At 58.5% G+C, this 27,328-nt stretch overlaps 9 protein-coding genes across 9 annotated transcripts; 1 reads left to right on the forward strand and 8 right to left on the reverse strand.

Annotated features, from left to right (window-relative positions):
- Window positions 1-141: 141 nt before the first annotated feature.
- On the reverse strand, window positions 142-4,062 carry MYCTH_2306830 (uncharacterized protein). Its single transcript, XM_003664189.1, has 2 exons — window positions 2,344-4,062; window positions 142-2,277 (listed from the first exon to the last, which is right to left on the reverse strand). Exons 1-2 carry the CDS (start codon window positions 3,266-3,268, stop codon window positions 425-427), a joined length of 2,778 nt encoding a protein of 925 aa, XP_003664237.1. The 5' UTR covers window positions 3,269-4,062; the 3' UTR covers window positions 142-424.
- Window positions 4,063-5,647: 1,585 nt separating this feature from the next.
- Window positions 5,648-6,324, reverse strand: MYCTH_2306835 (uncharacterized protein). Its single transcript, XM_003664190.1, has 2 exons — window positions 6,070-6,324; window positions 5,648-5,988 (listed from the first exon to the last, which is right to left on the reverse strand). The coding sequence occupies exons 1-2, from the start codon at window positions 6,084-6,086 to the stop codon at window positions 5,682-5,684; spliced, it is 324 nt and encodes a 107-aa protein (XP_003664238.1). The 5' UTR covers window positions 6,087-6,324; the 3' UTR covers window positions 5,648-5,681.
- Window positions 6,325-7,117: 793 nt separating this feature from the next.
- MYCTH_2306837 (uncharacterized protein) lies at window positions 7,118-9,256 on the reverse strand. The gene is made up of 3 exons (XM_003664191.1): window positions 8,877-9,256; window positions 8,691-8,788; window positions 7,118-8,623 (listed from the first exon to the last, which is right to left on the reverse strand). Exons 1-3 carry the CDS (start codon window positions 9,076-9,078, stop codon window positions 7,508-7,510), a joined length of 1,416 nt encoding a protein of 471 aa, XP_003664239.1. The 5' UTR covers window positions 9,079-9,256; the 3' UTR covers window positions 7,118-7,507.
- Window positions 9,257-10,132: 876 nt separating this feature from the next.
- On the reverse strand, window positions 10,133-11,694 carry MYCTH_2306840 (uncharacterized protein). The gene is made up of 6 exons (XM_003664192.1): window positions 11,527-11,694; window positions 11,303-11,323; window positions 11,126-11,190; window positions 10,933-11,004; window positions 10,724-10,822; window positions 10,133-10,617 (listed from the first exon to the last, which is right to left on the reverse strand). Exons 1-6 carry the CDS (start codon window positions 11,534-11,536, stop codon window positions 10,507-10,509), a joined length of 378 nt encoding a protein of 125 aa, XP_003664240.1. The 5' UTR covers window positions 11,537-11,694; the 3' UTR covers window positions 10,133-10,506.
- A 1,124-nt stretch (window positions 11,695-12,818) lies between these two features.
- On the reverse strand, window positions 12,819-15,057 carry MYCTH_2306843 (uncharacterized protein). The gene is made up of 4 exons (XM_003664193.1): window positions 14,978-15,057; window positions 13,875-14,927; window positions 13,439-13,812; window positions 12,819-13,342 (listed from the first exon to the last, which is right to left on the reverse strand). The coding sequence occupies exons 2-4, from the start codon at window positions 14,908-14,910 to the stop codon at window positions 12,977-12,979; spliced, it is 1,776 nt and encodes a 591-aa protein (XP_003664241.1). The 5' UTR covers window positions 14,911-14,927; window positions 14,978-15,057; the 3' UTR covers window positions 12,819-12,976.
- Window positions 15,058-16,442: 1,385 nt separating this feature from the next.
- MYCTH_2306847 (uncharacterized protein) lies at window positions 16,443-18,169 on the reverse strand. Its single transcript, XM_003664194.1, has 2 exons — window positions 17,856-18,169; window positions 16,443-17,765 (listed from the first exon to the last, which is right to left on the reverse strand). The coding sequence occupies exon 2, from the start codon at window positions 17,642-17,644 to the stop codon at window positions 16,574-16,576; it is 1,071 nt and encodes a 356-aa protein (XP_003664242.1). The 5' UTR covers window positions 17,645-17,765; window positions 17,856-18,169; the 3' UTR covers window positions 16,443-16,573.
- A 414-nt stretch (window positions 18,170-18,583) lies between these two features.
- MYCTH_2306850 (uncharacterized protein) lies at window positions 18,584-22,561 on the reverse strand. The gene is made up of 5 exons (XM_003664195.1): window positions 22,295-22,561; window positions 22,085-22,189; window positions 21,715-22,001; window positions 19,130-21,659; window positions 18,584-19,006 (listed from the first exon to the last, which is right to left on the reverse strand). Exons 1-5 carry the CDS (start codon window positions 22,335-22,337, stop codon window positions 18,837-18,839), a joined length of 3,135 nt encoding a protein of 1,044 aa, XP_003664243.1. The 5' UTR covers window positions 22,338-22,561; the 3' UTR covers window positions 18,584-18,836.
- A 225-nt stretch (window positions 22,562-22,786) lies between these two features.
- On the reverse strand, window positions 22,787-24,727 carry MYCTH_94937 (uncharacterized protein; the record flags this gene model as incomplete). Its single annotated transcript, XM_003664196.1, has 4 exons — window positions 22,787-22,892; window positions 23,047-24,011; window positions 24,072-24,498; window positions 24,612-24,727. 4 exons carry the CDS (start codon window positions 24,725-24,727, stop codon window positions 22,787-22,789), a joined length of 1,614 nt encoding a protein of 537 aa, XP_003664244.1.
- Window positions 24,728-25,295: 568 nt separating this feature from the next.
- On the forward strand, window positions 25,296-27,146 carry MYCTH_2306852 (uncharacterized protein). The gene is made up of 2 exons (XM_003664197.1): window positions 25,296-26,953; window positions 27,013-27,146. The coding sequence occupies exon 1, from the start codon at window positions 25,448-25,450 to the stop codon at window positions 26,906-26,908; it is 1,461 nt and encodes a 486-aa protein (XP_003664245.1). The 5' UTR covers window positions 25,296-25,447; the 3' UTR covers window positions 26,909-26,953; window positions 27,013-27,146.
- Window positions 27,147-27,328: the final 182 nt, after the last annotated feature.

Here is a 27,328-nt window from a genome sequence, read left to right on the forward strand (position 1 = left end):
ACTGACCAATTGTTTGATTTGGGAGCGGAGTTTGAGCGTCGAGTTGAGGCCATCCAGACCCGGGATCGAGAGACAATGGGATGTGATATGATCTTTCAGGACCTAACAACGCGTAAAATTTGCTCTAATGGAATGTTACCTAGTTCAGAGGGGCAATTCAAACCCAAATCTGCTCTCTTTGCAGAGTAACACGAGACTATAGGCATGTCTATTCTCAAAAGTTGATAACAACAATAGCGACAGCGTCATTAACAAGGGTTATTTTTTTTTTATGTTTACTTTCGGAAAGAAGGGGAAACAAGAAAAATAAAACATCAATAACGGAGAGCGAGCAAAAAGAGGGAGGCAAAGAACAACCCCAAGCTCAGCGCATCAGCACTCTTGTCCTGCTATCCAAGCATGACAACTCGGAGTTTAGCGGTCCTTAGATCTCAACAGCCTTCGCTGCCTCCACATCCCCGTGTTCCTCGTTCTTCTTGACCTCTTCCTTGATCAGCGTTTCGCCGGCCAAGTTGCTGGCAAGGGACTTGGTTTCCTGGGCCTCTGTCTCGGTCTTGGTATTGGGTTCGGGCTCAGGCTTGGCCTCTTCGGGTTCCCGCTCCTCCTGAGGAGCGGGTGCCTTTCTGGGTTCAACCTCGGCCTCGACAATATCTTGTGCCTTGGCTTCTCCCTCCTCGGCGGGCGGGGAGGTGCCGGACGCAGTCTCTGCCTCGACCTCCCCGGGCTTCTGCTCAGCTCGCGGCTCCTCAGCCTTCACTTTGCCAGCGTCAGTCTCCGCTGTCGGCTTAGCCTCCGGCTCCGACACCTCTTCCTTGGCCGCCCCCCCAGTATTTAGCACACCCTCGTCGGGATCAATTTCGAAGAAAGTGGTCGCCGACACGAAAGTGAACGTTGCAGCCGGCTTCGCCTCGGGGGAAGCAGTAGCCGCCGCCTTGGCAGCAGCAGCAGCAGCGGGAGCCCTCCTCTGAGGGCCCCTAGCCCGGCCCTTGCGCGCATCGCTAAGCGGCGCCCTCTCCTTCGCCTCGGCCTGGCCGTCCTCCTTGGCCGCCCCAGAGCCAGCAGGTTCTTCCTTCTTGGAAGGTGGCGCCTGTGGACCCAGCTGCAGACGCCTGTTGAGGTCGTTCATGAAGCCGGCCTGCAGGGCAGCAATCTTGGAGCCCATCGGGCGGGCGGGCACGGCAGGTTTCTGGCGGGGTGGGGTGGCGGCCTCGGCCGGTTCGAGACCGCCCGATGGGGGGCCGGCTTTGACGGGCCGGGCGGGGATCTGAGGCTTGGGCCGCGACGGCACGGCGGGCTTGTCATCAGTTGACGGCTGCCTCGGCTTGGGGCGATTGGGTATGGGAGGCTTCTCGGCGGGCGAAGGCGCCTCCGGAGACTTGGGCTTGGCCGGGGCCCGCTCGAGCACCTCGGGCTTCGGGGCTTCGACAGGGGAGGGCGATGGTGGGGCATCGTCCTGCTGTGCCGTAGAGACCGTGGTCTCGAGCTGCAGGCTTTCGGGCACGTCCTCCCAGACATCACGGCTTGGAAACCGGTGCTGCATGGCCGGGCGGGCAGCCGACGTCTCGGCGACGAGGTGCTGCTTCTGGTGCTCCACCCATGAGGGCTTGTGCGCGGCACGCTCTCCATGAGCTTCCTTCTCGGCGAGTTCTTCCTGATAGCGGGCAAAGGCTTGTACCGGCGTTTCGCCCTCTCTAGGGGGCGGGACGGCTGCCCGCGAGGGCTCTTCTTGCTCATCGAAAAGCTCAGGAGTGGAAACCTCCGCCGTGTACAACGTGCTGCTCGGCGCATCTTCCCAGATGTCGGCGCTGGGAAAGCGGTGGGGGTGGTTGTGAGTATTCTTGGGCTGTTCCTCCGTGGCGGGCTTCTCCGCCTCCTCCTTCTCGTCATCCTTGAAGAGCGGCTCGTATTCCTCCACGTCTTCTAGGGGCGTAGAGCGCAACTCGTACGAGGTCTCCTTATGCAGGCTGGCGGGCCGGCTCGTCGGGCGGCTCGAAGGCCCTTCGGATTCCGAAGTGTGAGGCTCGACCGCAGGCTGCTGGGAAAGTGATGACGGGTCCTTGGCGACCTCGTCGTCGGCCAGAATCGGAGTAGCGTATGGACGCTCCACCTCGTCAACGTTCGACTCGGTGTCGCTGAACATGACGGAGCGCCGACAGTTGGGCTCGTCGACGTGGATAGACGCTCGCTTGGGCTCGGGAGATGCGATCCTCGACGCCGACTCCTCGAGAGCCTGCCAACCGACCTGGTCGCTGGGGGTACCGGCATAGTCCTTGACGCCTGAAAGGGGAGTTTCCGAGGTCAGCTCCCGCAGCGGAGAGAAGTGAAGTCGCTAGTCAAACTTACCGAGACCTGAACCGCGGCTGGCGGTCTCTCTGACGATCTTGTTGAGGTCCTCTCGACTCATCGAAAAGTCATTGGGGCGATCGTAGTGATGCGGCAGATGCTCCTTCTTGAGCAGATCTGGGTGCTTCTCGTAGTACGCCTTCTCCAGTTTATCCTGGGGAACGACGCCGTGGCCATGCAACCCGTAGCTGCCCGGGGGCAGGTTTCCGTGCGCGGACGTCCTGCGCGTGTGATTCCCGCCCTTGGCGCCTTCGGCGGAGGGCGCGGGGGACGGAGCCTGGACATCGCCGGCGTTCTTGTACATGGGCACCTGCAGGCCAATCGCGGGAATACCATGTTCCTCGTCGAATTCCCTATCGGTGCCGGACAGCTGGCTGGCGGTGCTAGCTTTCTTCTTGAGGCTACGGTTCGACGGCACGCCCGGGATGGAGTCCTCGGCGCTACTCGCCCGTCCGATGCCGAACGCGGCGGCGCGCTCGCTGTCGGTCCGGGTGACGGTCATGACGCGCTGTTTCGCGCTAGACGCGGGCAGAGACGGCTTCGGGGCGTGGAGTTTGAGATCCTCGGCCACGGTCCGGGTATGCTCGGGACTAGTGCTGCCCTCCTTGGACGAGTTTATCTCCTCAGCCAGGGCGGCATATTCCTGGCCTTCCTCGCCGAGCGAGGGCAGCTCGACCGATGTAGACCGATGGTGGACTGGATCGGATTCATGGCCATTGTAGGTTCCAACCTGAGACGTCTTGGGGGACGCAAGAAAAGAGGGCTCGTTCAGGGGCGACGGGGCGAAACGGTCGGGATTAGGGCTGGTAGAGCGCTGAAAGCGCCGGGTTGCCGGCCGCGGGGGAATCGTTGGAGTCGGCCCCTTCTCCGGGCTCCTCGAAGGTCTCGGAGGTATGGGTGGGGTGTTGGCTGTTGCAGCGGACATGGTGGAAAGGAATCGAGAGGTCGGCCAACGTTGTGTTACCCAGGGTATAAGGTAGTAGTAGTAGTAGATAATTAGGGCTCATGTGCAATTGCTATCTCTCGCGGTTGGTTGACAGCAAGAGCTCCAGATATGTGCGAACGCTAGGCTCGGAACGTCTAGATCTCTCCATCCGGGTTAACGCTGCACGGCAATAAAGTCGGTGAAGAAAACAAGATCGCGAAGGGCCCACGATGCAAGCAAGATAAGGCCCTTCGTGTGCGGTTGACGTGGTCTCGACCCAACCGTTTCAGGCCCCAGCCGATAACAAAACAAAGACCACCACCAGATCGACGATAAGCGATTGGCAGCCCAGCAAGGCACTCAGGCTATGTCCACCCACTCGTCGCGGCTTTTATCGGGCCAGAGATTCTGATCGTTACAAACCGCAGCCCAAGCCGCGATAGCAAGGTCGCGAAGTTCCAGATATCCCCGGTTCCTGAGCCGGGTTGCATGACGCAGCAGAAGAAGGGGAACGGCGATGGAGGGGCAGTGCCAAGCTTACCTTGACGTCTAATAGTCGTCTTAGATGAGCGTTTGGTGTGGTAACGCGGTGATTGGCGATCAGTGTATGGCGGGTCTGAATGTCGTGGCAATTGAAGAGTGCAAAACACAAAACGAGGGATAAAAATGGAGGATTCGATCAAGAAGGATGCGTTGAGGGCGAGACAGCTCTTGATTAAGCCTGGAACCGGTTAGGGATCAGGGAGACACAAACAGGCCTCGGAACGATCACTTCAACCTACAGGTTATCCTCGCGCAGCCGCTTGGGTATTCGTCATAGCTCCAGGTACGAAACACAGGGTTGGACCCTCCGCACTGTGCCGCCTACGCAGTACGGACCCCTTTCACCCTATCGTGGCAGTCTGAAGCCTGAGCCGGGTCTCCACCGCTCAAGGCTAGAACGCCAAAATGCAGGAATCTAACGAATTCGGGCGTTTTCCAGCTGGCACATGATACCAGTCACGCACTGCCCACGATACATTGGGGCACATTCCCAATCCACAATCACGAAATGCCAGGCCGAGGCCAGTATGCACTTCCATCGACAAATTCAAGTATGAGTCGCCCCAGGTGGAGAGAGTTGGTGAGTGTTAGGTGCCGCACTGTCGATCCTACAGATGTACAAACTTGAGTCCGGAGTTCTGTCACACGCAGAGGGGATCCTTCGCGGCTGCCCCGAAACTTCCTGAAGCAGACAACGGAAGGAACACGTTGCCCAACCTTCTTCCTTGGATTCTGAGTCTCCAAAGTGCAACTCAACACGGGTGGTCTGTTCTACACCGCTCAACAGAACAGGGCCTAAAAAAATGCTTGGGCAAGAATGGAACCTAGGTATGTATGTACGTCCAAGTACTATGTATGTACGAAGTACTGTTGTCCGTACAACCCACTTGTACACCGTGCAAGCGGGTTACCCCACCATCTCCACCGCAGAACTACGGTATGGGGCGAGCCAAGGGATGCAAAGAAGCCCACGGGGAATTGCTGGGCGGCTCATTGGGCCGACGGCTCTCACCGAGTCGCGACTTGTGCGAGTCCATCCCATGATCCAAGCCAGTCGAGAACTTGGTAGCGGGAGGTTTCCAAGACCGGACACATACATGCATTCATCCATACATGCTAGCTTGCTTACTTGCTTCTACAGGAGGGAAAAGACGAGCATCCTCTTGAGGCGGGAGTGGGCCAGTTGCCGACGGTTCTGAGCCGCGCTGCACAAAGGTAGATTCTACTGCAGCATGTTACAAGAGTTAGCGAGGATATAGAGACGTAATTACCAAAAGTCCCTCCTAGTGTTGTATCTTGGGAAGTACCTGCCTTGCTAAAAGGACAATGCTTGTGTCGTGCAGATAGGTTGTTGACTCGAAGACGAAAACATTCGAACAATCATGAAGTGCCGAATTATGAGTATAGTTCTCCCAGGGAACAATACAGGTAACGTGTATACAAACCCTCCAGATGGAGCTCAGCAGCAACAGCAACGGGCGTTCGGAAAAGTATCGCGAAACTGACTGACTCCCCTATCTCATCTCATGAAAGAAGCCCTAAGCGCCATGAAGAACCCGCCTCCGGTTTACCAGATACAGAAATTGTTGGATAACAGACACACTTTCTCGAATCATGCTGTCTCGTTGGCCCCTCGTCACGCCTCCACGCAGCTCGCGTGCAGGACGGCATTTCGACGTTCACTCATTCTTCACCCTCGCCTCGACTGTGCAAGGCAACCTCGGGTAGACAATCCCGACATCAGCACCTCCAATCACACCAATGAAGCAAGAAAGGCTTCCCGCTCCTCGTGCTCCTGCTGACCTCCCATCTCCCATTTCCTGACACAGCCCCTCTCGCGTACGCCCAAGATGGCAAGCAGGCTCAAAGCTCATACAATCATCTGCGCGACGCCCGCCCCGCCAAGCGTCTTGCTCCCGACAAACGCCTGGCCCTTGATGCCCGCCAGGAGGTAGCATATTCCGGTGAGAGTCAAGAACACGGCGGCGGCGATCAGCGAGGTGGGGCTGCCGCCATCGAGCAGCGTCAGCCACTGGGGCAGGGCCATGCCCGCGTAGGCAGCGGCGCGCATGTAGTTGGTCGTGATCTTACGGATGATGTTGTCGAACTTGGACGAGGTGGGGCAGATGCGGAGGAGGAGGGGCACTTCAATGAAGAGGATCAGGAAGGAGGATGCTCTGTTCGGGGAGGAGGAAGCAAAGCAAAGCCGGTCAGCTTGGTCGGGTCACCTGTGGTGTTGTTTGTGAAAGAAAACGTACAAGCAAATGGCGGCCATGATGATGATGAGGGGGCGCGTCAAGTAGAACAGATTTGCGATGCCGAGCGCAAAGCAGAGGATCATGGTTAGGATGCCCAGCCTGGTGGCGGGTCATGTTAGCTCGCAGTCCGTAGCATTCATTCTGAGATCCTGTCGCCGGCCCGTGCCGACGGGGGTAATATCTTCCAGCTCTTTACAAAATGGTGTGTGCTGCGCCGCGGGACTTAGGAGGATGCTCACCATTGCCCGTAGATACCTGCAGCGGAGCATGTCAGTAGCAATATCTCTGCGGCTCGGCTTTCGAGCATGGAGCTCTATCCTGGCCACGTAACATGGAGGCCGGGAGAAACAGCGAGATCAGACATACTGAAGTTGCGCGTTGCGAATTCCTCCTTCAACGACATCTTGCCGGTGCTTCAAGGTTCCCTCGGCCAAAAGTAACTGTGGATGCTCTCGAGCTAGTTGGTTGGTTCCGGGTACCTCAAGAATGCCAGCGATAGCCTGCTTCTGATCGACGGCCGAGCCTCAAAGCGATCCTGTCGCGCGGGTGCTCTGCCAGCTGCTGGTGGCTCGGGTTGCCGATGCGATGCGCGACGACGACCGAACAAGCGCCTGCTGCTTTCAACGTCGCAAAGGATCAAGCAATCGGGAGCCGAAAAAGGGTCGTTCGGCGCTCTAGTCGTTTCGCAGGGTCCTGTCAAAGGAGAATATTTTGCTATATTTCTTCACAGAGCAACGCAGTTGCTTGTTTGGCTGGAGGTTCAGTCGCTGCTCGATCGACGGCCGCGTAGGTAAGGTAACGTAAGCTCCAGCAAAGCCTCACAATGAAAACAGTTAGCACGTTGTCATTTGGCGGCGGCGGAGGCTCAGGCGGAAACCCGGGCCTAGTGGGACTGAAGATCTGATTGGTCGCATCAATGGACCCCATCTGCTTCCCAGGCCAACAAACCCGACAAGGGCGGGGGCCCCACTCATCAACGGTCACTACACCAGAAGGGTCAGGTCATCGTCTTGCAGGGAATTTCCGAAACGGGAACTGCGACACCATCGCGAACTCGGGCAGGGGAAGCTGCGACTCAGTGTTGGTCCCGGTCTCTGACGCTCAACTGATGGGGTTTGATTGCAGGTGCTGTGACATCGTACTAGGAATTTCTCTAAGATCGACCGAGGAACTCCATTCTATGATGATCAGATTATCATCAGCCCCTATCCAGGTGCCTGTTAGGTCCGCTGAAACTACAATGTACGTCCGTACTTTTTTCTTCCTTCTTTCCTTCCTTCTTTCCTGTCTCTCTTATCTTATCACTTTTGCCTTTTCTCCCCACCTTCCGTCTACTTTACCTCTTAATTTCGTCAGAAACTTCAAGCCGAATTCTTCCAGCGGGTATCTCAAAGACCGCAAAGGGAAGAAAAAAAAAAAATTAACACTGAAACTTCTTCTAGAGGATTCCAAGGCGCCTCCAAAAGAAAGCACTTCCACCCACAAAGGCCGAGACTCCAGTGTACACAATCAAGCTTCCGAAACCGCTTCCATAGCCTCCTGGCGCCCGGCCCAACCACGGACGGCCGCGGAGGAGCAGGTCGCTCAGAGGTCCCGACACGACATTGCCAAGTCCCCTGCCCGCACACAGCCATGCAAACACGAGGGAGGGGTCGAGGTATGCGTGGTGCGCGTGCTCGTCCTCCTCCGGGTCCCTTGGATTCGCCGTCTCCCGCATGATTCCCGGCCAGATGGACGTGTAGCCGCCGGCAAACAGCCCGTACGCAACGGAGAAGGCGTACGTCCCGGCAAGGGTCGACGTCAACCCCCACAGCATCAGCGCCGCCGCGCTGGCCCCGGCCGCCGACAGGACAAGACATGTCGTGACCGGCATCCTGTCCGTCATGGTGCCCAGGGTCACCGAACTCAGGATTGCGGCGATGTTGGAGAGCAGCACGGTCAGGGCGGCCCGCGTCGTGGACACGCCGAAAGTGGCGCGTGCGTAGGACGGGAGGTAGACGCCTGGGAGGAAGTACCCCGTCGCCTGGACGACGTTGGCGAGCTGGTACAGCAGCAGCCGTCGCCGCTGCCGCCGCCTCGACAGGGCGCGGCTCACGTTCTTGAAGGCCGAGAGGCGCCCGCTGGTCGCCGCGGCGGCCGACAGGGACGGCCGGGGGCGGACAAAGTACGACAGCGGCGGGGCGAACAGGAATAGCACCACGGCCCAGACGCGCAGCGCCGTTCGGAAGCCGTACGCCGTCAGGAGCGCCTCCAGCACCAGCGGCAGCACCGCACCCCCGAACCCGGCGGCGCTCCACATGATGCCGTAGGCCATGCCCTTACGCCGTGCGAACCACTCGTCCGTGTAGATGATGCTCGGGCAGTAGGCGAAGCAGCCGCCCAGGCCGAAGAGGACGCCCTGCGTTGCGATGAGTTGCGCGGTTGTGGTGGCGAGGGAGCTGAGCCCGATGGTGAGCGAGGCGAAGGTCAGCCCCCCGAGGGTGAAATAGCGGGCCCAGCGCGGGCGGAGGCGGCTGAGGGCTATGACGAAGGGGGTCACGATGTACATGACACCCTGCTCATGAGTTTAGCGGCTTGTGATGCAGAGTGGCCTTCCGGGCGAGAAAAAGAGCGAAGCTCACCAGAGTGGTAGTGCCGATGACGGCGATATTGCCATCGCCCCGGAAAGGTAAGTGGGACGTATAGTATTCCTGGAAGACGCCAAAGGAGAAACCGAATCCTTGAAGAACAAGCGTGGTAAATCAGTATCCCATACAAATGTTCTCTACCTTGGCAAAGCAGCCGAAGACGGGGGAAGAAAATCTTACCCCACACCAGGGCCTCGACAGTCCAACAGGCCGCAAGGAAGAGCCACGCATCTTTGCCCGTGTCGGCAGGGGGCAGTGAGAACTCGTTTTGTGTTGGAGGTTGAGCACCATCGCCGCTGTGGTCGTTTGCTTCCCTTATCGCCGTGGCGGCAGTAGCCAGCCCGGGGCCGCGGTTGTCCAGCTCCACTTCAGAGCAGCTCATGAAGACGACATAAAAACACAAACTGTCTAGAGTCGAGATGTGAAGCGAATGCGCAACCAGCCTCGTGTTGTCAAGAAAAGAGGTCGAGCGTCAACTGCCGTGGTGGGTGTTAGATATGCTGGAAGCTCTGCGCCCTTCCGGAGATCGGTGGGGATGCAGATGGATGCGGATAACCCCGGCCGGCCCCCGGTTCGGACCCTCGTCATCATATTCAGCAGTCTAAGCGCGACAACAAGGGAAATAGATTGAGCCGGCAACAACCGAATGAAGGGGTCTGGCGACTCCGGTACCGGGTGGTCTATTGGGGCTGCGGTTCCCCTTTCTAGATACCCTTATTCTGTGGAGGCTCTTACATCGCCTTCAAAGTTTCAGATTGAACGAAGTCACCGGCTACTTTCAACGAGACCAATCTCATTGAGATGGCATCTACCGTAAGCGGCGAGCCATTTTTTTATTTTTGCTTTTAACTTCTTTTGTTATAGCTGCCCCGGGTCAGACAGTCGGCCGGGAGCGACGAGAAGGCAGTGCGGAAGAGGCCGGAGGGAGGGAGGGAGGGCAAGGCATTCGTGATGAACAACGCGTGCGAGAACGGCCAATGCCCCTCCTCTTTAATGATTGACGCCATGGGATGATCCAGTCCGAGACCCTTCGCGAGGCGGATGACATGGGAACAGCACCACTCTTGAGAGCAGAGCTAAATGGGAGGGTAGGCGTAGGGAGAGGAACACGAACAATACAGAGAGACCGCCACGCTGGGACCGACCCCCCAACCTGCCCATCAAACCTTACCTCAAAACTTTTGTCCTGAATCAATTCCTACATGATCCAGAATGATTACCTTGAAGGTCATTGAGGGTTTTGCCCCTCCTAGGTTACCTGCATTTGTGCCATCCGCCGAATGATCCTTGGCCCCTTTCGGTCGAGTCGAGACAATATCTCGACATGATATCAGGTGTCTGCTGCAAATCCCGGATCCGAGAGTCCGCATGTGATGCTCCGATCGTTGCCGGGCCTGCTGCAGCTTGGTATATGAGCAATGGCACGGGCAACCACCGCAGCGGGCATTGCTCAGGGCGACAGACAGAACTGTATCGGCCGCAGCACGCCCATACGAACCCCATTTGCATGGCTCACAATTCCATCTGGTATTGATTGAACCAAGCTAAACTCACTTGAGGCACCCACTAGGTGCAAATTTCATCCTATCCTCGGTCGATGTTGCACACCCCCGCCCGGCCCCTTTCTCGCCGCTTCTTTACGGGAACCAGAAGCGGCACACGAGACGGCCCCAGATTCCCCCCACGTCCTTTTCTTTCCGTGCCGTCCTCACCAAACCAGAGGAGACGCTACGAGTCCCACCCAACCTTGGCGAGGCGACGTCACGGCCGTCTGGCACTAGGTCGGTCGCAGGGACAGGTTTACTCGCACTTAACCGTAGACCAGCTTGAAGATGTCGTTAAAGACGAACCACTGGCCAGCCGGGTCCTGGCAGAGCTGGAAAGCCTGCGAGTAGGAAAGGGGATTCTGCTCTTCGTCAACCTGTTGAGAAAAGAAGAAGAAAAGGCACGCGCTCATGTTAGCTATGACATATTCCTAGTGCGGCGCTGTACGCTCGAATATCAAGCAGATTCAAAGCGCGACGTACCAAAAGTTGCCCGGTCACTAGGATGATGATGCCGCCATTGGGTGTGGGCTGCGCATCGAGGGCGCTGATCTTGTGGGTGATTTTTTGGAAGGGAAGGCTCTTGAGAACACCGGTCAGCAGCTGACCGACTTTCTTCTTTCCTATCCTCTTTTTGGTGCACTCGGTCCAAAAGAGGGGGGAGGGGTGGCTTCTTGCCAGAGCAATCATACCGTGAGCTTCTCAACAATGCTAGCAACGCCGAGTGATTGCGAGCTCTCAAACGTAAGCATCGAGTTTTCTCTCTGTTTTCTCGGGCGATTCCATGGTCAGCCTCTCGTTCTACATGCTCCCTCCGGGCCTCCCCTTGCCGAAGCCGAGACAACATCCAGAATGGACCGCGTCGGGGACGAGGCGAGTACGTACGTAGAGACCAGCCAGATTCTTGCGGTCCGCGTCAAAGGTGGTGTAGTAGTGCTCGACGAACTGCGCTGTAAAGGGGGGGGACGGGGGGCGTCAGGGTTAGAAATCGGCGAAGCGGGATGGCATATTCGTGCTGATTGCGCGGGGTAGGTCGGCATGGGGGGCGGAATCTGCACTCACTCGCAATATTCTGGAAATCGACTGTGGCGAGGTCAGCAGGGAACGCGATTCTACAAATGACAGGTTGAGTCGACGTGAAGCCGCCCTCAGGGGTGACAGTTGGTACATCGCGGGGGAAACAAGTAATCTCCGTCTCCGCCGCGCATTGCGTGCACCTCTGGGATACGGTGAAATGCAACCAGGTCTCGTTGAGAAATAAAAAAATAAAGAGACTAAAAACTTACTAGTAGCCATCTTGACGGTTCTATCCCGGAAAAGCTCAGAGAAACTGCGGAAGGTGACGTTGGAGGAGTGCCCTGGGGGTTGCTGACAGAGACGACGGTTAGGTCTTGGATATGTATGGAAGTTTGCGATAGCTACCCGACCCTCAAGCACCACAAGAGCGAAGCGGGGCTCTCAAAATGCAAGCGTGGGGTTACTTGCAGCCTTAGGCAGGAAGCCATCGGCCAGGCACCGTTCATCAGGCAGGGCCGGGGGGGACCAATTTGCTTGGGTGGATCCATCCAACCGCGAGCCCGACGACCCGGAACCTGCCCGCGCCCCCAACACCAAAATAAATTTCACGTTCCGCAGATTTCGACACTCCGACTGACTCTTTCCTCCGTGTCTCCTTTCCCCCACTGGACATGCGTGCTCACCACGACAAGTCCTAAAGGAGCATTGAGGTAAGACGGATCGCGCGCCCTTGAGCGGTAGTCTTTTTCTTATCTCGCCTCTCCCTTACCATGATGACAAAATTCTTCTTTAAGAACGGCCAACTGAATTTTCCATGTTGATCCTTCAAATCATCAAGCTCAACAGTCTGACTCATACCCTTGCATTCTTCTATTTGATCCACTCAGCGCACGGCTCTTGGGTATACAGATGGCTAACCATTGAGTAGGTGACCGTGTGGTGGCCTCAAGCGGTGCAATTGGGCGTAGATATGTCTCGCGTTGGGCGGCGAGGTCACTGGAGCGTCTCCGGACTTGGGCTGGCCCCGGGTTAGTTAGGTGCCTTGTTTTGCGTCTAGAGCCTCCTTAGCTTCGGCCAGTGAATGCAAAAATAGCAATTCAGTCCTTAATGCCCGACCTTTTGATGTGATTGTTTGGCGAGCCCATCCGCGTGAGCTCGTAGGCGAGCATGCTCAAAGTTAAGGTATTAGCTAAACCGAGTACAGATACACTGCGAAGAGAGAGAGATGTCTTTGAATCGTCGAGGTCGATTCTTCTCGACTACTACTCGAACAACGGCTCTAGCAATTGCCGCTTTCTCAGTCCGACAAGCCGCTTCATCCTCCTTGAGCAGACCTTCGCTGTATACAGCTCCGTCACTTCCCACACCCACTCAACCTGCGGAGCAAAGGACAGGCCCCTGTAGATGAGGCGGCAAAGCAGAGATCCGCAAGTTTCCCGCGAGAAATTGATAATGCGCCCATCCCCAGCGCAATCCCTCTCCTAGTCCGAAGCCGTCTCCATCTCTGCGCCACCCCAAAAAGCCCAAGGAATCCAAGACGCCCAGATATCTTTTTCTTTTTTTTTTCTCTTTTGCGTATCGTATAACAGCAACGCGGAGCGGCGTCGTCCGTCCGTTGATGTCATTGATAGACCAAACAGCAAAACAAGCCAATCATAGGAGTAAATCACAGCTGACCCCGAAAGAACTCTGCACTGGACATGGTCCGCACCCCGCCGATTATAACTCCTCCTCTTCCTCCATCTTCACCGGCGGCGCAGGCCGCTCTTGATCCTGGTTTGCCTGAGCAGCCTGAGCCTTGGCGAGTATATCGCCGAGCGTGGCGGGGAAGCTTCCGCCTGCGGAGCTGCCGACGTCGCCTCCACCAACACTCGCATCAGCACCCAGGCTAGGTCGCGCCTTCTTCAAGGGACTACCGACAGAGTTGCTGTCCTCTGTGAGGTTCTTGCCGAATATTCCGGCCGCACTGCCGAGCGGGGCCAGGCCGCCGGGAGCAGGCGCTTCAGGAGGTGTGGAGACGTCGGCGGAGGGAGATTTCCTTGGGCTGGAGGCGTTGTCTGGCTCAGCGGAATGAGCTCGCTTGAGCTGAGCAGGTGAAAGAAGGGGGAAAAAAAAGTTAGCTAGGCGTCAGACATCAAATGAGGAGGGAAAGGTGGAGGTAGGATATGAATGGATACATACCCGAATGCGATTCACACCATCGGCAAGCTCTCCCGTGAACTTGGCGTCTTCTGGTCCAGTCTTGGTCTTGTCATCCTTACTATCCAAGTCCTCCATGCTGGGCAAAATCTTGTCGCCTTCGTCGTCGTCGTCGTCGTCATCGTCTTCGCTATCGGCGTCCATGGCGGTGCTCGCGGCTGTGCCGTTGCTCTTGCGCGACTTTTTCCTCCTAGACGGCTGGCTGTCTTTGTCCCGGAACGCCGAGAAGCCCACGGTACCGCTGGTCTTGAGAGGCCCAAGGTTTGAGAAGTCGAGCTGGCCGGACCGGCGTTTGAGAGCTGGTGAGGTTGTCTGCGACTTCGGGGGGGCCATGATGCCCATTTTCTGGAGTTGACCTGCAGCCAAGTCAGCGAAGGAAAAAAAAAACTTCCGCCGCAGAGAAGGGGGGATAACTAACGTTCGCCTCGGTAAAAGAAGGTAAACACGGCATACGGCTTGTCCGGCCCGTCGATGCCCGTAACTGTTTGGGTACTGATCGTCTTGGGATCTAGCGTCTTGGGCTTTGCAAAGCTCGTGGTATGCTCGACATCCGCATCGATTCCGTTCGAGGCCCCCTTTCCCTCATCCTCGGAGGAGTCGTCGTGGGCGTCAAACTGGGGTGAGTACTCTCCCTTTTTGATTTCGCCGGAAGCGATCACCCGGAACATGGCGACCTTGATCTGACCCGTCGCCTCGGGGGGCTCATCGTCGTCCGAAGACGAAATGGAGTCCTCGTCAAGGACGGCCTCGACGGGGGAGCACTCGTCGGCACCATACCTGAGGGTGCCACGCGGCCGGCTGGGCCCCTCGACGTCCATGTTAGCACCCTCTCCGGAGCGCTCCTTTTGCCGTCTCCTGCGCCTCTCGAACTTCTGCCTCCGGCGCTCCAGCTTTTCTGCGGCATCGTGGCCCTTAAGGTCGAGGCCGTTCAGCCAGCGCTCCAGGCCGACCTCGCGGAAGAGGAACTCCCGCTCGGCAAGGCCGCCGCCTTCCGACTCCGGGACTTGGACCCATCTGCTGTTGACCCAGGTCTCTTCTCCGGGGCGTAATAGAGTGGCGACCTCCTCCTTGGCCCTGCCATCAAAGTAAATGTAAGCGGCGATGGTCTCGTTTTCGCTGTTGGTCATCGGGATGTATGGCGTGACGATGCCATGGTATTTGCCCCGCTCTCCGGTGCTCGACGGCAGCGGGCCGACGAGCTGGGGCTTCGGGTACGGGTTGCTCGGAGTGGGTTTGGGAGCCGAGTACGGTATCGCCAGGCCCGGTGTCAGCAGGGTGATCGAGATGGCGAACTTTGCGGGCTCGGGCTTGTTGGTTTCCGGGTTGAGCTGGGGCTGCGGCACCGGGATGTACGCGTTGATGCGCGAGACGCGGGATTGCTTCTGGATGCCGTACTCGGGCAGCGGCGTTCCATTGGCGTGAATGCTCACGGCGATGCCCTTGAAGCAGGGCATGACGGCGGTTGGCTTGGCTGTGTGGTCGGTCAGACCCCGCTGTCGGCAGCTGCACGATAGCTATTACTACTACGACTACCCCGCGCTTTGTCAAGGTGGCGGGGGAAAGTGAGAGTTGTGCTCCGTCGGTTGATCCGTGTACAGATTCGGCCTTTTTATTCTTCGGTGACGCTCAAACGTAGGGAGGTGGTGGGTGTTGTAGGTAGGTAATCTTTCGGTGTCGTGTTCTTCACTTGGGAGGGAAGATGGCGGAGGAGATAAGGTCGGAACAAGCAGGCGGTCGCTTAGAAGATGCCGACTTCGAGAGCTGCCCGTGCCCTTTCAGACGGTCGCGAGCCGACCGCACCTTTGGAATTTGTGACGCAAAGTTTTGTCGCAAGAACGGTGACCTCTCGAAAATCGCAGAGAGTGCGCGGGTTGCAAAGAGAATGGGTCTCGCTGGCGGGATGGGGCAGGGGCCGGATGGGTTTCTTGGACCTTCTGCGTTGGCACGATTCGCTTTAGTTAGAGGGGTTGGGCCGTGCAAACGCCAGCTAGGCCCGGGGGGGGGGGGGAGGGGGAGTAAGAGAGGGGGAACAGCAATGACGCCGTGCGAACTAGCGTGTAGGTCCGTATTGCGTTGTTCCTATTTGGATCGCCACAGTGTTGGCGAGATGAGCCAGCTAATTACCCAGCTGGCCATATGGTTGTCGAGCTGGCAACGACGTCAATCGGGTTCCTGAGGCTGAAGTCGAAATGGCGGGTGCTAGAGAGTCGGGAGAGTGGAGATGGCGGTTGGAGCACCTTTCCCGTGCCCTGAATGGAGTCGAGCAGAGCAACCGATGCAACTACATAGTACGGATTACATAGTAACTAGTGCCCTGTACGGAGTACTGTACTGTCCATACAGTAAGTTACCTCCCACCTTCCGCAGCACCTTCCATCTTCGCTCCCCAGACCGCGTATATCGTGCACGGGCCATGACCTCGGCTGGCGTTCTACAGGTTTTATTCTCGAGTTGTCTCAACGGCGACTCGGAATGCGGCGACCAGCACAGTAATTATGCCCAGCGCCAATGGACGTATGAACTTGGCAACGGGCCGTTCCTGGTGCCTGACATGCGGATGCCAATTGTGTTCGCTTGGAAGTCATTTTGAGATGCATCTGCCGTCATCACCACATTATCTTACATTACATTATCTTACATTGCCCGTCTGTTCGTCTGGGGGAGTCACTCAAAACCGATTATGGAACGACTCTCGAAATTCGATATACGAAATTAAGAGAAAATCGGAATGGAGCAATGCTTGTTGAGGAGGAGCTCGTCTGTCTTGGGAAAAGCGGAAGGGGGCAACAATGAATCGGCAAATCTCATTTTACTTCCCCTAGAAGGCAATTAATGATTTGTTCATCACAACAGTGACTTGATTGACTTAATTGTCCGACAAATAACTAAGGCTGGCAACCAAGCGCCATGGTAGAAGGGCTGCGGATGGAGGAAAGCAGATCTATATATTAGTTAATACCAAAACTGTAGCCGCCACTGTAAACGCGGCTCATGTAGTTACCGTAAAGGTATCTTAGTCGTCTCCAAGTAAGAGAGGAGAGGCGCCAAAACACCAAGGACTTGTATTATTATTAGTTAGTTTTTCTTTCACTTGGGGAGGACCAATTGATTGCCCTGTCAAGCGGGGGTGTTCCTCCTCCTGATGCCCTCCTTGCTCGCTTGACCGCTGTAGCTGGTACCGATACCCGAGTCCTCCGACTCGGCCCCTACCTCCTCCACCTTCACCTCCTTCACCTCCTTCTCCTTGCCTTTCCCTTTCTTCGGCTTCCCAGGCTCAGATTCAGCTTCATCATCGGCTTCGGTGCTGTGTCCCGTCTCGAACTGAGGCACTCTCGCCATCGCGTCCCCTTCATCACTCCCTTCCTCTTTCTTGACCGACTTCTCAGCCACCTCGCCTCTGTCAGAGGCAGAAGAAGGCGAGATCCCAGCCTTGGATCTCCTCTCCCCATCCTCAGCCCTCTCTCCCTTCGTGTAGCGCCGGCCGCCGCCCTTCCCGCCTTCATCGTCACTCGCCTGCTGCTCGGAATCATGCGCGGAGTCCTTGACCCCTCCTCCTTCCCATCCGTCCCCCAGTTTGACCCCCACGATAACAAACACGCATGCCAGCATCGCCATGCTCCCCGCCCAAAACGCCCCCGTAATCACGACGAAGGCGGTGACCTTCCACCGGTACATGAGCCCGCGCAGGCCCTTCAGCCTCGCCACGAGCGTCACGCGGGCGTCGTACACCTGGATCCCCTGGCCGGCCTGGACCTCCAGCAGCAGGCTCTCCGGCAACGGCGGGGCGGCGCTGTCGGGGCGGCGGCGCCGGGAGGGGAAGGACAGGCCCTCGGCCATGGGGACGTCGAGGTGCACGGTGGCGGCGGCGCGTGGGGAGAGCATGTGGTAGAAGAGCAAGAGGATCCGGGTCGCTTGCGAGGCGAGCGGGTCGACGTAGGGAATGAGGGCCGGGCGGGTGGTCGTGTGCACGATGGTGTGGGAGGCGAGGAAGGAGGGGAGGTCGAGGCGGGTCGGCTGGAGGAGGGTGTCGAGGGAGTGCCAGGACGAGGACGAGGACGAGGACGAGGAGGAGGACGCGTCTGGCCTCGGATTGGCGGGCGGGAGGTAGGGGAGCGTCAGGCCACTGCTGGTCTGTGGTTTGGTGGAGTCGGCGGTCGGAACCGGGGAGAGGAGGTGCAGGGCGATCATGAAGTTGCCGCGGTCAAGGTTCGCCGGGGAGCGCGGGAGGGAGAGTGAGACGGTGATGTCATAGGGTTGGCGGTTTGCGATGCCCTCGAGCGAGGCGATGCCGAAGGGGTTAGGGCCGACTCTGCGTTTTTGTCTTAGCGATCATGTATGCAGGGCGATACGCAGGGCGAGATGCAGGCGCATGCGCAGCGCCGGGAGGGGACGGTCGCACCCATATTGTAAATGCACCGGCACCGTGGTCACCAGCTCCGGAAGATACTTGTAGTACAGGAACAGATAGCCAAGTGCCGCCGGGATGTAGAGCAGGACTCCCGCAATGGCGAGCAGCGTGGTTGCTATCACCGTCTGCTGCAACAGGCGAGAGGAGACGACGTCGGCGGTAAAACGGTTGACGCGGCGTGTCGCAACATCGATGACGGCAACGAGGGTTCGCCTGGCTTGGGCAAGCGACGGCGCCTGGTGAGATTCCGTTGTCGTCAGCGGAAATCAAGATAAGAGGAATTGATCTGCAGTGTGTTTTTTCCTCTTACCATCACTGTTTTGTGAGAACAACCTCACATTGGCGAGTACATTGGCGAGTATATTATTCTGTGTTGAAGCTGCAACCCAAGAAACCAACCTTGGAAACAAAGCAGCCCCAAGAATGCCATGCACGTGAAAGTTGCTTTTGGTCCCAGTGTTCATGAAGAATGATGGGATGAGAGCTTGCTGTGGGGCGTGCAGCTCGCTGCAAGTGCCTGATGTCAAGCATGTCTTGGCACATTGCAGCAGTGCGAAATAGCTAGCAATCGACGCTTACACCTTGAATTGAGATGAAATCCTGTTAAAGTAAAGAACAGAAGAGGTATGAGAATGGTTCAACGACTACTCAAACAGGCTAGACAACCCCGTCATAAAACGATAAACAGCGATAATGAAAAAAAAAAACACCATCGGTACAAGATATCATCTCACATCGTCCCGGCGGAAGAATAAAAAAGATGCGCCCCCCTGAACCACCCCTACATCATCATCATCCACAAGAAAAACAACGACAGCCAGAACTCCCAGCTGAATGCTCCAGCCGGCAACAAACTTGAGCGAACTTCAACACCGTCCTCCTCTCACCACGCCCTCATCTCCTTAAAAGGCACCAACCCAAGCAAGCAGAGCTCAGCTCAGGCAGCTTCCCCCCGAGTTAGACTAACTAGTCTCAGCAAGGCTGCAGGTAGTTGCTCGGGACCAGCCCGACCTGTCCGGATCCGCCCTGCACCGTAGCCTCCCACCAGCCGTCGTCCTGGTGCCGCAGGATGGCCAGGATGTCGCCTTTCGCGAACCCGAGCTCCTCGGGTATCGCCGCCTGATACATGTACAACGCGCGGGCTATTCATCACAACAAAGGTTAGCATGCCATCTCAATTCAATATATAGACCAAAATTCAAACCAGAGAATGCGGCGGGAGAGAGAGAGAGAAAAAAATAAAAAGAAGGGGATGATGGACTTACCAAAGTGCAAGATCGGCCTCCCGTCCCTGGTATACCGATTCGGATCCGCCGCGACGCTCCTGCTCCTCATCCTCGAGCCAGCCTGCACGGGGCCGGCGCCCTCGTACAGGCCCATGGCGCCGGCATTAGCACCCGCGCCGCCGCGCATGCTCATGCTGGTCGCCGTGTTCGACCGGGCATGCCGGCCCCGCATCGACCCGGTTCCGTACCCGCTGCCCCCGTCGTCCTGATAAAGTCCACCCCCGCCGCCCCCGGGCGACACGGGCGCGAGTTGCACCGCCATCGAGTCACCACCGCCGCCGCCGCCGCCGGTCGGTCCCCGTCCCATACTCATGCTGCTACCCGGCCGGCCGACGTTGTGGTCCTGCATCGAGCTGCGCGGGCTGAACGGAGCGGGGCTGGCCGCCGAGCCCCTAGCACCGACGCTGCTGCTGAACGGAGACGGGCTTGCCGCCGAGCCCCGCGGGCTGTAGGGGGCCGGGCTCACCGAGCGCGCCATGTCGTTGGGCGAGGCAGCGCTGACGGAGCCACGGTGCTGGTTATTGCCGCTGCTGCTGCCGCTGCCGTAGTAGGAGTTGGACATCGAGCCCCGCTGGCTGCCGGCGTAGGGAGCCGGCGACACCGAGCGGTGCTGGCTTCCAGCATACGGACTCGGTGACGCTGAGCGGTACTGCTGCTGGTGGGAAGAGCCATAGTGTGGGCTTGCGCGCGAGGTCGGGCGCGGGGAGACGCTCCGCTGCTGCGGGGCGGGCGAGATGGCGCGCGGCACGTCGCTGCCACCGCCTCGGGTGCCTGGCCGGCTGCCGTAGCCTCCACCAGAACCAGGACGGTCGGTCTGGGTGAAGAGGCTGCGGGTCTGTTGCTGGAACTTCTGTGAGGCTTCCTTCATTGCCTTCGAGGTAACTGCTGGTGGGGGGACCCCGAGACGCTGGACTTGGACTTGCTGATCGTAGGACGGCGGCGGGGTGCCACGCATCGCGGCCGCCACGACGCTGTTGTTGCTACTGTTGCTGTCTCCTGGTATGGTCCGCGATGGGCTGGCACCAGGCCCGGGCGTCGCGATGCCGTGATAGTGGTCTGCCGACACCCTCGAGCCTGGGGTCTTGCCGGTCTTGATGCCTTTGAGCTCGGCCAGCGCCAGTGCAATGGGGTCATCCTCTGGAGTGGCCGGCCCGGTTACCTGCTTTTGGCGGTCAGGGGTCTCGACGGCGAATACGTTCTGCCCAACGTTTAGCGCGAGGCTCGCATTTGCGGCAATCGGATCCGGGCTCATGCTCCGCTCCGGCGCAATGATCTGATCGTTGCTCTCCTTGGGAGCGGCAGCAAGCTGGGGACGGCTGTGGCCATTCGAGGGATGCCAAGTGTTCCGGTTCGACTGCGCTACCTCCTTTGTGCTCTTCCGCCGGAAGGGGCTGTGATTTTGGAAAAAGCCACTCTTCTTTTTCAGAACCTTCTTGTCGGGAGAGGCCGAGGGAGAAGGCTGTTGCTGTTGCTGTTGTTGTTGCTGCTGCTGCTGCTGCTGTTGTGGCTGCTGCTGTTGTTGCTGTGGCTGCTCTTGCTTGACAGGCGAGGCGGGAACTGGTGGCTCTTGACTCGAGAACGACGTCTCGCTGTGCGAGTCTCTGCTAGAGGGGCGCGCAGAAGATGTCGACGGTGCGGTGCTCAGGTCCGAACCGGTGGGCCTGCAAAGCATAGTCATGCCGTCCATCGGGTATGGGTCGTGGGGGACGGGAGCAAAGTCATTGGGGTCATATTCCAAGCTACTGGCCTGAGGAGGGTGGTAACCCCTTGGTGGCTGGCTCTTTGCCCGCTGATTGTCCTGTTTCTGCTGCTGCTGCTGTGGTTGTTGTTGCTGTTGCTGAGTGGGAATGATCGGGACCCTTTGGGAAGTCACGGAAACCTCTCGGCCCTTTGGTGTCGTGGCATCACTGTGCTTCAGATCTCTGGCCAGCGCCGAGTTGGGGTCGTGATGGGACTCGAATGTGGACGGCTGGGGGGAAGATGAGCGGAACGCCGGATTGATGCTCCTCGGAAACTGCGCGACCGAGTAGTTCTCGTCTTCGGAGGCGTCCGATTGCGAGTCGACATCGCCACGGCAGAAGTTGATGTACTTGGGAGGATCGGGAATCTCTTGACCGGTCCCTTTTTCCTTGATGAAGGTATAAATGTCCTTCTCAACCTCCATCTTCTCGAGGGATAGCCGGATCTTCTCGCACGACGCATCGTCGCTCACGCAAACGGTCGAGGCGATGTTGGCAAAGGTCCACAGACTGCTCTTGGTAAAGTCGAGGCGCTCCTCCTCAAGGTCCTGGAACTTGTCGGCGGCCGCCTTCCATTCCCTATTCCAGCGGGCGGTTGTTTCCTCCAGAGCCTTGACGGCGGCCTCGTACTCCGCATTGGATGTCGCCAAGCTGATCTGCGTCTTCTCCAGCTTGGCCTTGTTCTTGCGCTCTTCCTGACCCATGACCATGTGGCCTTGGGCGAGGTAGCCCTTGATTTTGAGACATTCCTGTTCATAGCGGTCGCGCGTCTGCCTCCGTCAGCAACACCTTTTTGTGGCACCACCGTAATCGGAGGTCACCCACTTTGTTGACCAGCTGAGTCTGCTGCACCTTGACCTTGAGCAGCTTCTCCACCGTGTTCTGCACAATCTTGCGCCGCTCCTTCATGGCGCCCGTAAACGCTGCGAGGGGTTCTTCCAGCTCGCTCTTCATCTGGGCCGCCACGCTCTGGTGCTGCTTGGCCATGGACTCGACCTCGCCGCGGACGACATCGAGCGACTGCTTCAGGGTGCCCATCTCTTGCGAGCCCAGCGCTTTTCGCGACAGCGACATGAGTTTCCGCGCATATTCGTCCTCGATGGATGCGCGTGCTTTTCCATGGTTGCTGCTGTCAGCGATGCGCCAGGTATGGCAATGTAACGCTCCGCTGCGTCAGGCCAAGGCTCGTGCTCACCGCTGTAGAATGCGCGAAGCTCGTCGCATGTTTGCTTCGCATTGTGCATGCGCTCGAGGAGTGGTGGAACACCGGCATCGTCCTTTCCCCAGAAGTTGTTTGCGACTGCGTGTCATCATGTCAGAATCAAGTCGATCTCTGTTCCGGTATTATGAAGACTTGGACTCCAAGCCGTATCCGGCCACGACTTCTCGTTCGCTTCATACGTACAGGAAAGGGCGACGGCCGGTGCGTCGGAGACAGTAGCCGGCATTGCGCCTGACGGAGGGGGCGCGCGGAGCGGAGCCGAATGACCTAATTACTTCCCGCGGCCGCAAACAGGGTTGGGCAAACACAGAAACCCGCCCTCTCAGCAGGCAAAAAGTCGCTCTGGTATTGCCTGAAATTATAGCAGCTGCAAAGAACAAATAAATGCAGGCCAAAAAGTGAAGGTGGGCAGTTCCAGGTGGATTGTGGAAAGTTTTGTGGCACTGCTGAGCTGGTCACGCAGAGCTGGGAGCCGGATTGTTGACGTTCCTTGGTGCTGAGCGAGGCAGCGCGGTCGGTTGTCCAGGGCAACGCGTCTGGCCGCCGGCGTGCGGGTTGCACTGCATTGACGCTGCAGCTAAGACCCACCGCCCAGGTCGCCGCGGTGCGGCCATCTTTCCCAACTCGTTCGAGACTGCAGCTGTGTGCGGACAGATATGGATTGAATGGAAGCTCTCACTTTTCCGGCCTCCTCAACTTCAACACGTCGCTCAGCTTGATCTTTCCTTTTGCGCCCCAACCAGCCTGTCCACTCTCCACATCGGGTCTCACCGCAATGTACCTGTGAACGAAGTCAGTCGGTTCCGTCGGTTCCGTTCCTTATTGGGGTAGTTAAGCCCGGAGTGGTTGGGGAGGCAAGACGAGAAGTTTGAGAGGGCGCAACGACCGCCAACGCAGCTGCAAGATAGCAAGTGAGAGTGTCAGTTCCGACTTACCAGCCCCACGCCCGCCTGTCCAGCTCAGCCGGGCCGAGATGATCAGCCCAGCTGTCAAAGACGATCCTCAGCGCCCCGAGCAGCAATCCCAGGTTCTCTTCCTTCTCGGCCTCCAATTCCCGCTGCGTCTTGGGTTTCTTGGTGCTCTTCCCCGTAGTATTGGCAGCAGTGCCATCGCCCTCTGTTTCCTCCGCTGCGCTTCCGAAGCTCCTTAACAGATAGGCCCTCGCCTGTTCTGGCCGGTGAATCTGCATCCCCACCACCCCGGTGACGGCCTGCATCTTGGAACCGCTCCCGTGACCGCCCACGAGTGTGGTCTTCTTGGACCTCATCGCCTCCAGGTCCAGGCCCCAGAGCGCCTCGCCGCCGAGCGTGACCTCGACGCCCGTCTTGCGTAGCCGCTCAGCCAGCGCGGCGGACACGCAGTTGCGCATCAGCCGCCACCTGTCCGGGCCCAGCAGCGTGCCGCCGAACCAGCGCGTCAGCACGACGAGGGTGTCGACAGCACCGGCCTCGCGCATGACGCGCAGTATGAGATCGCCGCAGCCTGTCTCGCCGTCGTCGAAGGAGTCCTCGCGGACGCGCGCGTTGGAGGGTGCTTCGGAAGCCGGACGGATGCGGTAGGCCCAGGCGTTGTGGCTCGCCGTCTTGAGGTGAGGGTTATCGCTGAGAAGGGACTGAACGAGGATGCCGCGCTGCGACGGGTCGCTGATGTGAGCGGCGCGCGCGACGAAGGTGGAATCCTTAAGGGTGATGGGCTCGCTGACGGCCCAGGTGGATTTAGACGTCGGCTCGATGGTGGCGGTCGCTGAGGCTGTGGTTTCGGTCCTGGCCCGAGTCTCCGGGACAGAACGGCGGGCTTCCGCAGTCCGCGCCTCTTGCTCGCCTACCTTCTCCTCCCCCTTCCATTCGTAGCCTCCCCTCTTGAGGACCGCAATCTCCCTGCCCATGACCTTGACCCGCGGCTGCCCTTCGCCCCAGCCTTCTTCGTCTGCACTCGGCCCCTTCTCCAGGCCAATACTGACAGCCTTGGATCTTGAGTTGGCACTGACGACTGCTTGTCCCAAGCTGAGCCGGCTCGACAGCGGCTGCTCGGGCATAGTGTGCCGCAGGAGCTCGACTGCAAACGCGAGAACCAATGGTGCTCTGTTTGTCTCAATCACCGTCCTTGAGATACGCTCTTCGTCGGTGCACAAGGGTAACTCGAGCGATTTCTCCAGCTCCTGCGGCGTCATCTCCACGGGCCCCGTCATGAACAGGTCGGTCTTGGTCCGCTTTGCTTGAGCCGCTGCCGAGTCCGTGGCACCACGCTTTTTTGCTGCGGACGAGCCTTGCTTGACTGCCGCTTTGCAGGCATTATGCAGTGCTCTGGCCCCCCTCTCGTCCTTGAGCGCCGACTGCACTGTCTCGAGAGGCGCTTCGGCGATCTGCTTGATGCTGTGGCGGCATGAGCTGGGGCATCCCACAGAAAAAGAGTTTAAAAACTACAGAAAAGTTCTGTCTGCGCCGCGTCCCGGTTTTGTTCTGCCGACCACTTCGCACCGAAGCGATCATCGAATGCTTACCTTCGCAGGTCGACGGCTTGAAGAGCCTTGATCTGCGCCATGGCTTGCATCATGGGTGTCTTGCGCCCGACTGTAATTAGGCGGAGGAGCTCCTGTAAATCTTGTTGCGTTGCCATCTTTGACGGGTCCTGCCGTAATCTGCAGTGGGGAGTGGGGCTCAATTGAGAGCCGGAGTGTGTCAAAGTGAACTTGAAGGCTCAACTTGCCCGAAGTTGCAAGAGAAGGTATGATCCGAGATGTTGGAGAGGAAGGCATCCCTGCATGTCAGCCCAGGCAGACAGCGGCAGGCAATTGTGGGGGCAGGCAAGCTGCGACCTCTCCAGGCGAAGAAGGACCCCCGTGTCTTTTGGAAAGGAAGCCATTACTGGTGGTGCAACTATCATATTGCCAGTTCTGAGACTTGAACTAGCCGTGGTTGATTGTTCATCATCTATTGCATTGTTCGATTTCTTTTGCCCTTAGTTTCCCCCTCTAACTTCAACGACACAGAAGCGTCAAGTGTCAAGTACGGATTACTACATACGAATTCCAAGGTAAGTACGAAGTACGGGGAGTGGAGAGTGGGTCAGGAACCATAATCCGTACCCCCCGGTGACTGCCAAGCTTAGTGATTCCTGGCTCTGATTTGCCGAAAACTCGCAGCGCAGCTTCGCTTTCAGTTCACTTCTCGCAGTGAATCTCAAGGACCACAGAGTATCTTCACAGCTGCCACGGTAACAAGAAAGCAGCTGGCATTGGGGGGAGGGCTGTTGAAAGGGGCAGCAGTATCCCTGCATCATTTTTGAAGACAAGACAAAGCCCGAAGTGTTAATTAATACGGAGAGGGGAGGTTCACCATGGCCCTCCGCATTCGGGGGTTGTCGCAGAGGGCACTCGCTAGCCGCCCGATCTGCCTTCAGCTCACCTCGTCCGCTCGCGCTTTCACACTATCGGCCCGGCTCGCCGCCTCAAGACGAGCCATCCAGCGCCAGCAAGCCATCACCCTGCGAGTCCAACGACCACCGCAACCAGGACCTCAAACCCCTCCCTCTTCCCCCCAGCGCTCTTCTCGCGACGAGCCAAAAGCCGAATCCCTCGCCACCCTCGTCAACCAAAGGAGATGGCCTCTCTTCTTCATCGGCCTCATGGCCCTCGGCATGAGCTTCTACATCTCCGTCGTCATCACCACCGCCCTCAAAGACGACGGCGATGACAAGGTCCCTCTCCCCCCTTCCCCTTCCCCTTCCCCTTCTTCCTCCTCCTCCCCCTCCTCCTCCTGCTGCTACGACGCCCACCTCCCCGCGCCGACCGGCCTCCCCTCGACCCTCGACACGAGCAACCCGGCCGCGGCGGCGGCCTCGGCCCGGGACTTTGACCGGTCGCTCAACACGCCCGAGTGGCTGATGGGCATCACGAAGCTGCGGCGGGCGCTCGCGCTGCGGGCGCGCGGGCACGTGCTCGAGGTGGCCGTCGGCACGGGCCGCAACCTGGCGCACTACGACTGGAGCGAGGTGGCGTCGCTGTCCCAGGACGAGCCCGAGGCCCGCGCCGCCCGCGAGCGCGAGCGCGTCGTCCGCCTGCTCGACCGCCACCGCCTCGGCGGGCCCACGCTCCGGGAGCAGCGCGAGCGCGAGCGCGCCGGCGAGCTCGGCAGCCTCGACGGCGAGGTCCTCAGCTACACGGGCGTCGACGTCAGCGCCGACATGATGAGCGTCGCGCGGGACCGGATCCGCGAGGCGGTGCCCGGCCTGTCGAGGCTGATGAGGCGGCGGCGGCTCGAGGAGATGCCGCGGCTGGACGCATCCGCCGGGGTGGGCGACGAGGGCGTCCCCGTGGTGGAGGCGCTGGACGGGCGCGTGCGGCTGGTGCTCGGGGACGCGGTGCGCGGGCTGCCCCCGCCGCCGAACCCGCCGGCGGGCGGGAGGGGCACCGCGCCGGCGGCCGTGCCCCCGGCAAAGTACGACACCATCATCCAGACGTTTGGGCTGTGCAGCGTGGCGGACCCGGCCAGGCTGCTCGCCAACATGGCCGCCAAGCTGCAGCCCGACACGGGGCGCATCATCCTGCTGGAGCACGGCCGGGGCGTCTACGACTGGATCAACAGGCGGCTGGACAAGTCGGCCCCCAAGCACTTCCGCAAGTTTGGATGCTGGTGGAACAGGGACATCGAGAAGCTCGTGCGGGACGCCGCCGAGACGATCCCGGGCCTGGAGATTGTCGAGCTGGACCGGCCTCTGTGGTTCCAGTGGGGGACGACATTGCTGATCGAGCTGAGGCTTAACAGCCAGGGAGGCAACGGCGCTGGACAGAAAGCGTAGAGATGTTATGGTGGCCGGCCGAACCCGGATCGTCTACCGTGATATGTAAGCATATTGTATTGTACACTGTAACGCTGGGTTTTAAATCTTAACATCTGTACGAGACCTCCTAGACGGATTGAACTCCGGCTCTGTATGGACACAATTATCGCTACCCGAGAGATCCCATGTGTCAAGTACTCTTTCGAGCACCTACTATGCCTAGTATTGTTGTTGTCTTCTTGGGGGTTTTCGAGACACCAGCATCTTCACGTTGGGGCTATGGATATTTGTGTCTGCTTTTAAGATGGGAGATTGATGTATTTTTTTTTTTTGGGCACCACCGGTTAACCCATCTCGTAACTCCTTGGCCGACGCTCCTTTCACCGGACGTGTCCAAAACAAACTGGCCTGCTATCGATCCGTCCAACATCGTGCTAA

Source organism: Thermothelomyces thermophilus, chromosome 4 (assembly GCF_000226095.1).
Source record: "Thermothelomyces thermophilus ATCC 42464 chromosome 4, complete sequence".
Classification (NCBI taxonomy): Eukaryota; Fungi; Ascomycota; class Sordariomycetes; order Sordariales; family Chaetomiaceae; genus Thermothelomyces; species Thermothelomyces thermophilus.